Source organism: Misgurnus anguillicaudatus, chromosome 24 (assembly GCF_027580225.2).
Source record: "Misgurnus anguillicaudatus chromosome 24, ASM2758022v2, whole genome shotgun sequence".
NCBI classification, from domain to species: Eukaryota; Metazoa; Chordata; class Actinopteri; order Cypriniformes; family Cobitidae; genus Misgurnus; species Misgurnus anguillicaudatus.
Genome location: NC_073360.2, coordinates 36,886,135 through 36,897,304, shown reverse-complemented (window position 1 = coordinate 36,897,304; position 11,170 = coordinate 36,886,135). Strand labels below are relative to the sequence as shown.

At 36.7% G+C, this 11,170-nt stretch overlaps 1 protein-coding gene across 5 annotated transcripts; it reads left to right on the top strand.

Annotated features, from left to right (window-relative positions):
• Positions 1–350: 350 nt before the first annotated feature.
• Positions 351–9,189, top strand: usp16 (ubiquitin specific peptidase 16). 5 transcript variants are annotated; one of them, XM_055197315.2, is made up of 17 exons: positions 351–391; positions 1,086–1,171; positions 1,258–1,481; positions 1,681–1,784; positions 1,869–1,984; positions 3,533–3,741; positions 3,831–3,926; positions 4,007–4,137; positions 4,377–4,464; positions 4,579–4,660; positions 4,885–5,030; positions 6,655–6,822; positions 6,990–7,626; positions 7,756–7,850; positions 7,931–8,017; positions 8,140–8,284; positions 8,384–9,189. In XM_055197315.2, the coding sequence occupies exons 2-17, from the start codon at positions 1,108–1,110 to the stop codon at positions 8,506–8,508; spliced, it is 2,517 nt and encodes an 838-aa protein (XP_055053290.2). In that variant the 5' UTR covers positions 351–391; positions 1,086–1,107; the 3' UTR covers positions 8,509–9,189. The 5 variants fall into 5 exon arrangements, with proteins under 5 accessions (XP_055053290.2, XP_055053289.2, XP_055053292.2 ...); XM_055197314.2 differs by having other exon boundaries at positions 357–494; XM_055197317.2 differs by having other exon boundaries at positions 357–494; positions 1,083–1,171; positions 8,387–9,189.
• Positions 9,190–11,170: the final 1,981 nt, after the last annotated feature.

Here is an 11,170-nt window from a genome sequence, read left to right as displayed (position 1 = left end):
AAAATTCACGCTTGTCAAGATTTTTTCCTTGATTATTTTTTTCCTGGTGGAGACGGCTCTAATGTAACGATACATACATCACATGTATTAATTTAGCAGACGTTTTCATCCAATGCGACTTAAAATGAAGTCAAATAGACCTATGGGAAATATTAGGCTGATAACTGACATGTTTAACACTACATGTTAATTTGTTTTCATATTTCATATATTAGTTATTTTGACAAGAAAAGACAGAATATTCTTTAAGTCTTTCAAACAATATTAGTTTGCGATTCACAAAAATAACTGTTTCCATAATACCTAATTACAATTTTAAAACGCCTCCCAGGGACTTTTATTTTGAAATAACGGAACCTTGCCCGGAAATACTCCACTAGAAGAACATGCTGTACGCACTGATTGTTAATCTTTATATTTTCACTACATATAATTTGAAAACTTCAGATGGACGTTAATAACTTCACATATTTTTAAATGGTTGTGCAGGCATCGTAAGTTAATTTAAACCCGATGTGTTTTGTTTGTTTTTGTTATTTAATGAGAAACTCTAAATAGTGTTAAATGTTTATTTGCTAACCTCTCTTCTCTGTTACGTGTATTGCTGTATCAGCGGTTTGTGTTTTGCACACTCATAGGCTGTTTCTCAATATGCGTTCTTCAGCGATCTTGCGTCCTCGTGTCCTCGCTCTACGTCATCATTAACGGTCGACGTTCATTCCAATTCTCAAGAACGCAAGGACAGAGGACGCATGAAAATACCCGGATGTGTTCTTGATATCGAGGATGCATCGAGTGCAGACTTGCTGAAATCGCTTTACGCCCCAGAAGTCATTGCGGCAAAACTTCCGAGTTCGTTCTTCCAAGGTCGCCTGGCAAGACCGATCTCCACGAGGACGCAAGTCCGTTCTTTGCGTTCTTGGAATTGAGAAACAGCCATAATAACGACCTCCTTTTACATTTAATGATCAGTAGTGTTGATTTGTTTGAAAGTGTTGACATGAAAATGTTAAAATTAAATTCAAGTGGGATGTTATTTTTATTAAATGTCCAGTTAATATTCATGTCATGTTTAAACCCAGCAGGTGCTTATCTTAATAGACCACAATGGGTAAAAAGAAAGGGAAAGACAGAAGTGCTGATGCTAATGATGACAGCACTGATACATTAGGTACACGCATGACCCTCTCTGTTCAATATTTGAAATAGCTGCTTTGACTTCTAAATCTAACACATTATCTATTATTACCCTTTAAGGTATTTCCTGTAGTCACATTCGTAAAGGAATAGAGCGCAGTTTACTGAAGAGAATCAGCTTGAAAGATCACTGGATCCGGTGTCAAGACTGTGAGACAGTAAAGCCGGCTGACAGTCAGAGAGCAAAAGATGAAGATCAGACCGAAAGTCCTGCAGACAATGAGATGGCAGAAGATCACAGAGAAACTCCAGTGGTGTGGATGTGTCTTAAATGTGGTCACAGAGTAAGTAACTAGGTTTTGCCACATTTTAATCACACAAGGCTAGGTTTTACTTGTTTTGGACAGTTGCAGAAATAGCTAATATGTAATACATGTAAAATTTAATAGGAAGACCCCTTTTACTTGTATTACCTCTGCACAGTTTGCCCATTGCTGTTGGTCACAAAGCTCTTTATAAATAACTTGTGGTGATCTTTGTCAGGGTTGTGGGAGATTTTCTGATAATCAGCATGCCATCAAACACTATGAGACCCCTCGATCAGAACCCCACTGCTTGGTGCTCAGTTTGGAGGTTTGGAGCGTCTGGTATGTGACGTGACACACAGATACATCTTCACTGAAATATTTTCGGGTTTGTCTGCTCATTCTTTGATCTGATGTGTCACAAAGGTGTTACATCTGCGATGAAGAAGTCCAGTATTCCAGCACAGGGCCGCTGGGGCAGCTTGTAACAAATATACGAAAACAAGTGCTGGCAGAACCGGGCAAGAAAACCACTAACAGGAGTAGGTGACACTCTTTGTAATTGTTTGTTTTGATGTTTGCATTTTTATTTTTTGTCTTTGAATTTGTATAAATTTCCCATATTTATTTTTAAATACTGTAGATGTTTGTTTTTGTCAAATCAAATGCATGTAAATGCGATGCACATTTAAACTGTCAGGAGTGCTTGATGTTTATCTACCCAGCAAGCAATAGCCTTCATTTCACCGTCTATGTTAACTATAGACCCGATATAGTCTGGCTATGAGTAACACACTTAGGAAAAATAAACTTGAATGTCGGTTTTGCCAAGATAAAATAATTTCAAGCAGTGTCAACAGTGATAGTCAAATGTGTTTGGTTTACTTATTTATTTAATTGAATGTGTTTTTGGGATATGGTTATATGTCTATAGAATTTTACCTGACAGCCCAAATTTGGGCTTTTTTAGCCTAGACGTCAGGGCTGTATTTGGGCGATGAACGCAAAAATGCTTGCTGGGTAGAAAGCGCAGGCTGGCTGATATAATGCAAATGTGTACGATTATATTGTTTATTTATTGATTTGATAGTCAATATTTTATCTATACAACATTTGCACAAAATTTCATATTTACAAAATATACTGGATTGATTTTGAAACAGACACAAGGAGGCGCTGCTGTTAATTGGAGTAAGCACTATAGCAGTTTAAAGGGACACATTTGATTTCTAGCGTTTTGAAATCTATTCAGCTGATCTCTGGGTCTGGCGCTAGCACTTTTAGCATAGCTTAGCATAATCCATTGAATAAGATTAGACCATTAGCATCACGCTCAAAAATGACCAAATAGTTCTTATATTTTATTAATGATATTATGCAGTGCCCGAAAAAAATTGTCCCCTGCTACTAAAAGTTACAAAAAGGGCTTTTGAAAGGGTTACAAAACTATTTTCAGGCATGGCGTAATATTATTGCGCCTGCTACAACCATGTTACAGCAACAAAGTCCTTGATTATTACGCCAGAATGATAGTATAGTTCCTAGCCATATCTGCCCAGAAAATCGCAACCTTCAATTTTCCGTCGGTCCCAGTACACGACGTAACTACTGAAGAGTCAAACCCCAAATAGGAAAAATATTGAAATTCTTTGGTCATTCATTTTTGAGCACAATGCTAATGGTCTAATCAGATTCAATGGATTATGCTAAGCTAAGCTAAAAGTGCTAGCGCCAGACCCGGAAATCAGCTGAATGGATTCCAAAGCGGTAAAAATCAAATGTTTACTCTAGAGGGGCTGGAAAATTAGCATATTTAAACAAAAAGTGGAGTGTCCCTTTAAACTCATATATTATCAATATACTGAAATATAGGCACAGAAGGCTTTCTGGATCATACTCCTAAAAGATACATTTAAGTGAATGAAAGGATAAAGTGGAGCCATTAAGCCTAAAAAGGATTTAATTTTTTTGTAACTTTACTCCTAATATTTAGGCACTTTATCTATGACCTAGTAACGTTTAGTAAAGGTACTTATTTCTGTTAAAACATTGTATGAATGATGAATCAAATAATAATGTGTATTTTGCAGAAAGCAAGAAGGATGAGAGCGTAGTGGAGAACCCTGTCGAGCAGACTCGAGGCGAAGAGAAAGAAGAGATCAAGGAGAACCAGAAGCTCAATTCAAAACACCCTGACACCTCCAAAACCCAGAAAGCGTCCGCAGGCGTCTCTAGTGCAGTATCTGTCAGGGGTCTCAGTAATCTGGGCAACACGTGTTTCTTCAATGCAGTCGTGCAGGTAAAGACTCAGGAATATATTGTTTAACAATAATATGGTCTGCAGAAATGTAGATATGATGTTCATGTCTGCCTCCATCTGCATGTCAGAATTTGTCGCAGACTCACCTGTTGAGAGACCTACTGAAGGAGATGACAGATGGCAAGAGCAGCCTAACCATCACACCTGCACCGTCCTCACAGCTGGTACTTTACAACACCCTCAGCCGATCCATCTCTGTCCTAATTGGTGCCGTTCTCATCACTATCATGTGTTTTTTTTTTAGGAGCCTCTCCAGATCCAGCTGGAAAAACCCGGCTCACTCACGCTGGCCATGTGTCAGCTACTGAATGAAATTCAGGACACGAAGAAAGGTGTTGTGACCCCGAAGGAACTATTTGCTCAAGTGTGTAAAAAGTAAGGATCAGGAGAAAGTGCAAAGTACTTTTCATTCATCCATTAAAAACTATTCCTGAACTAGAATAAAATATTAATTTAATGCGACAAAATGAATTTTCAGATTACTTGTTGTCAAATCTAGTGTCTCTTGGTTAGATATTAGTCTGTGGTTTATTATGAAAGCTTTCAAAATATTATTTAGTTTAATTTGTTCAGTGGTCTCTCTCTAAATGGTTTGACTCTCACGGTCTTCACAGAGCCTCACGGTTCAAAGGTTTCCAGCAGCAGGACAGTCAGGAGCTTCTGCGATATCTTCTGGACGGCATGAGGGCAGAGGAAGTCAAAGTACTGTATGCGCCTCAAGCAGAAAATAAATGCACAACACAAACTGAATCTACTTTATAAGCTGATTACCTGAATGTGTGTTATCTTTGAATTTAATTTTCCTGTATTTTTCAGAGAGTGAGTTCTGGAATTCTGGATGCTTTGAAAAACTCTGGGAAGCACTTGGAAGCCGAGCAGGCAAAAAAAGTTATAAAAGGTACCCGTTTATTTAACAATAAATTTTTGTTATTTACAAATGATCTGATTTAACATGGCATAAGAGCTGTTTTAGGGTCTAATCACAATTTAAACCCAAAAACGGGTCTGATGCATACAATTGAAATTTGCTGTTTAACCGCAGAGTCTTAACATGTTAATCATTTCTACTTTGAATAACTATTTAAAATTGAAAATCTCTGCGTTTTGCATAAATTTGTACAGAGTACGAGAAAAATGGCGCACCCAGGAACTTTGTGGAGCGAGTGTTTGGTGGGGAGTTGAGCAGCACGGTGATGTGTAAGGAATGCAGAACTGTGTCTCTGGTGACCGAGATGTTTCTAGATCTTTCTCTTCCTGTAGCTGATGAGGTAACCTGTTTGCTTTTTAGACATTGTTAAAAAAGTTAACAGAATACACGTAATCAACCAAAATATTGTGGTTGACGATAAATTGGGTAGTATTTTATCATCACCGTTGCCCAATAAATCTTTTTACTCGGCCAACAAATTAACCAAATTTAGTAACATTTTGTTAAAATTAAGTAAAGTTACATAAACAGAATGACTTTTGAAGTGATAGACCAATATATTGCAGTTGCCGATATATCGGGCAATATTTTATCATCACCGTTGCCCAGTAAATATTTTCAATTAGCTGACAAATTAAGTAAATGTAGTAAATTATATTTAAAATTAAGTAAAATTAAATAAACAGAATGCTTTTTGAAGTGATAGACAAATATATTGCTGTCGCCAATATATCGGTCAATATTTTATCATCACCGTTGGCAAATAAATGTTTAAAATATTGTTAAAATGAAGTAAAATTACGTAAACGAAAATGATTTTAGAAGTGATATACCAATATACTGCAGTTGCCGATATATTGGTCAATATTTATCATCACCGTTGGCCAATAAATGTTTAAAATATTGTTAAAATGAAGTAAAATTACGTAAACAGAATGATTTTAGAAGTGAAAGACCAATATATTGCAGTTGCCGATATATCGGTCAATATTTTATCATCACCATTGGTTAATAAATATTTTCAACTGGCTGACAAATTAAGTAAATGTAGTAAAATATTATATTATTAAAATTAATTAAAATTACATGAACAGAATGATTTTAGAAGTGTTTGTATTGCTCATTGTCGTTGCCGATATATTGGACAATATTTTATCATCACCGTTGGCCAATAAATCTTTTCAATTGACAAATTAAGTAAATGTAGTAAAATCATTAAAATTAATTAAAATTACATAAACAGAATGACTTTTAAAGTGATAGACCAATATATTTCGCCGTTGTTGATGTATCGTCCAATATTTTATTTTCACCGTTGGCCAATAAATTTTTTCACTCTGCCGGCAAATTAAGTATATTTAGTAACATTTTGTTAAAATTAAGTAATATTCCATAAACAGAATTACTTTTAAAGTGATAGACCAATATATTGTTTTTGGGGATATTTTATCACCGTTTGCCAATAAATCTTTTCACTCTGCTGACAAATTAAGTAAATGTAGTAACATTTTCTTAAAATTAAGTATAATTACTTAAACAGAATGATTTTAGAAGTGATAGACCAATATATTGCAGTTGGTGATATATCGCCCAATATTTATCATCACTGTTGACCAAGAAATATTTTTAATCGACTGACAAATCTTCCTGTTCCTTAAATTAGTTGTTCCTTATGAAAGGACACTGTCGGCCAACATCCGACAGACAATAAAATGACCAATAATTATTCGTTTTTTATTGTGACTTAAAATTGTGTCACACACAACACTTCGGTAGCTTCAGCCATAACTCCCTATTTTTCAAGTACTTGAGAGGATATATTATAAACATTTCTGTTTCTCTCTCATGTACTATAACTGCATTTGTTATATCGGCCTCATATTGACAATATATTTGTTTGGCTATAATGATATGTTACCAAAAGCGTGTTCCAGGGGTGTAAACTTAATGTATTTCTCCTTCAGGCCTATAGGAAGAAGAATCAGAAGAAGACCGTACAATATCGTAGCAGTGTCAGTGAGGATGGTGATGACACAACCAGAATGGTCAATGGGAATGACGACATGCCTACAGGAGCAGGAAGCAAATATCAGCAGAAGAAAGCCAAGAAACAGGCCAAAAAACAAGCCAAGGTAAATTCAAACTGTAGTTAATACGCCAGGTTGAGTAAAATCACCTTTGATGTAAATAAAAAAATCCTTCAAAAACATTTTGGTGTAGACATCACACATTTCAGTTTAAGACAATCCAGACCATGCACATTATAGATAATTAGGCGTTTAAAACTTTGCATTTACAGACTCAGCGGCGACAGCAGAAACTGGGGAGTAAAGTCACTGTAGATGCGCTGACCAATCAAAACGCAGCCAGCAGCACAGAGGAGGTACCACCTCAGAGTGATGCCAATGGAAGTACTGATATGGAAACGGGTGAAAGTACCCAAGAGCATGTGGGCCAATCAGCAGACAGTAATACCTCATCTCTAACATCATCCCAAAAAGATGAAGATGATGAGGAACCTGAACAAGAATCTGCTACTTCTGTCAACAACCGCTTCACTGCCTTATCAGAAGAGCAGAATTCGGAAGAAATCTCTGTGGAAGGAGAAATAAATGAAGTTATGGAGGAAGACGGTGCTGAAGAAGATCATCTAGTAGAAGAAATAAATACTATGTCCCTGAACCCAACCTCAGGACTGGAAAGTGAGATGGAGAATGGGGATGATGTGTCGGTACAAGAGAAAGAATACACGGTGGTTAATCAGGACCCCGAGCTTGCGTTTCATACATTGGCCACCAGGGCGGCGCCAGGGAAACAGGATTGTTCAGTGGAGTCCTGCCTTTATCAGTTTACAGAGGTTGAACACCTCACGGACAACAACAGGCTGATGTGCGTTACCTGTACAAAACGTCAGTCCGGACCGAAAGCCTTGGAAGGTACTGTGTTCACTTTTTATAACCGTATAGTCTCTGTTGATTCAAACACAGTCAGCCAAGACAGATGGTGGTGCACACTTGCAATGAGAAACTGGTGTGAACTCTATTTATTTTTGGTTGTCGCTTCAGGTGGTAAGAAAGGTGTTTACAGAGACGCACTCAAGCAGATGCTGATCTCCTCTCCTCCCCCAGTACTCACACTTCACCTGAAGAGATTTCAACAGGTAAACTTTCATCAAACAGATAATTTCACAGTAATCTGTCATCATTTGACCTTTTTACTATTTGCTTTCTTCCTCTCAAGGTTTCATACAGTGTTTGTAAGGTAAACCGTCAAGTTCAGTTCCCTCAAATCCTGGATATTGCACCGTTCTGCTCCTTGAACTGCAAGGTCAGCAAAATTCCCAACCTCACCTCCCTGTTCCAGGAAAAGCATCCATACCATTCTTATATTGATGTTAAACTGGTCTAGGATCAGTTCAGATACTGGTAACTCTGTGTCTGGTGTTGAAGGGAGTGAAGGAGGACGAGACGCGAGTGCTGTATAGCCTTTACGGCATTGTGGAACACAGTGGTACCATGCGGTCAGGACACTACACGGCTTACGTTAAATCCCGAACTTCCACACACAACTCCGTTGAAAACGGCTCAAGTGGTTGTGAGTATCAGTGCCGGTTAACATTTTGGTGACTTTGCTGTTTCATAAAGATGACATAAAACAGTAAGGCTGTGTTTGATATAATTTCTTTCCTATTAGCAGGTGATGTTGAGTCCAGGAAAGGAACATGGTTCCACGTAAGCGACAGCAGCGTCCATCCGGTTACAGAGGCCAAAGTTCAGAGTTCTCAAGCCTACCTCCTGTTTTACGAAAGGATCTCATAATAACGTGTCGAACTGTTTGGTCAAAACAAAGGGCTGCTGGATCTTCATTCCAGCTCACAGATCACTGCTGCTATGAAATCCTGTTTTAAACAACTGAAGACTTGAAGTTGTACGAGCATCATGTTTTATTTTCTTAGTATAATAAGCTGCTGATCCTCGGAAACAATTGTAATTTTATGAAACGATTCACATGCAATTAATTTACAAAAGAATAATGATATAAATATCAACGGTAATGTTAAAGTGAAACCAATGAATTGTTTTTTCTCGCATCTAGAAATGTGGTTTTGTGTGGGGTTTCTCTTTAAGCACAACTCTGCGGCCAAGACTGACAGTCATATTGAGATCATGTTTCACTTTAAAATTAATTTCATGCCAATAAAGCACATTTACACCTCATTACTGTAATGTTGGGTGATCTTAATGATCCAAAATATAATAAAAAATTTTGTGGGGGGTGACATGGCTAAATGTATTTTTACATTTTTTTGACCGTCATCCTTTTACATTATATATATATTTTAAAGTCTGAAGAACAATTTTATCTTGCAATAAATAACTACATGTGCTCAGTATCATCATGTTATCTTCATGCAGCATGAATTCATTGTGAGATGCATTACAAATTACATGGAGATTTTATCATGTATAAAATGCAATAAAATGAAAAACTTTTAAAACGAGGTTATATTCCTTGACAAAAGTTGTTCATTCAAATCTCTATGATTCAAATCACAGAAGCAGAAGAGCAGGTGGGGATGAAACATAACATCATCTTCCTCAAGGGGGCGCTTGATGGCTCAGAATGCAGAATATGTGATACTTTAAATCTCGTTAAAATCTCAGGAGGAGACTTTGTCAGCAAAAAGTGATATCTTTTAAAATCACAAAAATTTAACGATTGTTACTTGATTTAAAATCTGACACTACAATCTCTGATTAACATGCGAAGTAAAAGCAAACGACTGTGATTGGTTGAGCCTTACCTGCGCTAAGAAAAGTACCACGTATCACGTCACCAGACCATCAATCTGTTCATGATTCAGCAGCTGTCTGGGCAGTAGTTTACGGATGTGGGAAACTTTATATAATGCATTACGTTAAATAAGAGTTAAAATGATTTTGTAAAATCTTAGATATTTAAGACAACTCCAAAAGCCGCTAAGCCCCGCCCGTTTATAATATACCGTTTATCTGTGGCGGGAGTTTAGAACGCAACAGTAAACAGTCGCTATGGTAACGATCTAAGCCGGAAGTGCAGACTCTCTCAAGGTAAGCAACAATAACAGAAATCAACCAATTACATCTACCTTCGGGCAAATGCAAATATATAGTATAAGTATTCAATATAAATATATGTATTTAATGTCTCGCAGTCAAATTGAGAGTGTTTGGCATTCGTTATATGAGATTTGCACTGATTTGTTGGTTTCTGCTTCATAAAATGAAGCAAAATGGACGGTGGACAATCACTTAGATTTTTTTGTATATATAAAAGCATGTTATTGCATTAATTGCTTCATGATCTTCAAAAGATTTTGAGGTAACTTTTAAATACCACGTTATCCCTTTTTCAACCATGGTTTCATTGCAATTAAAACAAATAGACAATGGTTACCTTTGAAAAAACATGGTTTTGCTAATGTAATCAATACACACAAAAACATGGTTACTACACTTTTACCACCATGGTTAATTTTCGATAGGAATTGGAATATGGTAGTCATGGTTTTATACCAAAGTACCATACTACCTGTTACCATCACTGTACCATAAAACAACCACAGTACTTTTAAAAGAAGGTATAGATAAAAGTTTGAACAATTTATTAAATAATTTTTATTAAGTTTAGTGGTCGACCAAATTTTTTTTTTATAGCTGATACCGATATTAAGAAAGCTGTATGGCCGATATAACACAAATGTTATTACGCATTAAAGGTGCAGTGTGTAATTTTTAGAAGGATCTTTTGACAGAAATGCAAAATAATATACAAAACTATATTATCAGGGGTGTATAAAGACCTTTCATAATGAACCATTATGTGTTTATTAAAGGCAGAGTCCATGATGTTTGAAAGCCAATGTTGATATTTGAAATCACCTAAACAAACACGCCCCTACCCCAATAGAATCTGGACCTTCTGTTGATAGACCCGCCCCACACATACGCAACCCGGCATTTGATTTGATTTGATTGGCTATAAGTGTGTTTAGGTAGACGGCCCGTCTAATTTTCCAAAGCGTTTTTCAAACATCGTGGACTCCGCCTTTAACTTAGAACGAGAGCTTTTTATCTACATACACAGAGGGTCCCCTTACATGGAAGTCGCAATTTTGTGCTGCCATTTTTCTACAGAAGCCCTTAAAGAAATTTTTTACTTAGTTGTCTCCGACGATGACATGTTTATCCGGTGGCGGCTACCGTAGCTTCTCTATGTGTTTCAAAAGCGAGGGGTAATTCGCAACCTCACCACTAGATGCCACTAAAATTTACACACTGCACCTTTAAATAAGAGACAAACAGAAAATTTGTAAAACTAAAAAAACATTAGTTATGCATTACATTTATAAATATACCCTTTTAAATTACTTACCGGTATAACATATCTACATAATAAATGTGGATCTGACATCTCACTGTACTGTTTGAATAAGTGTGT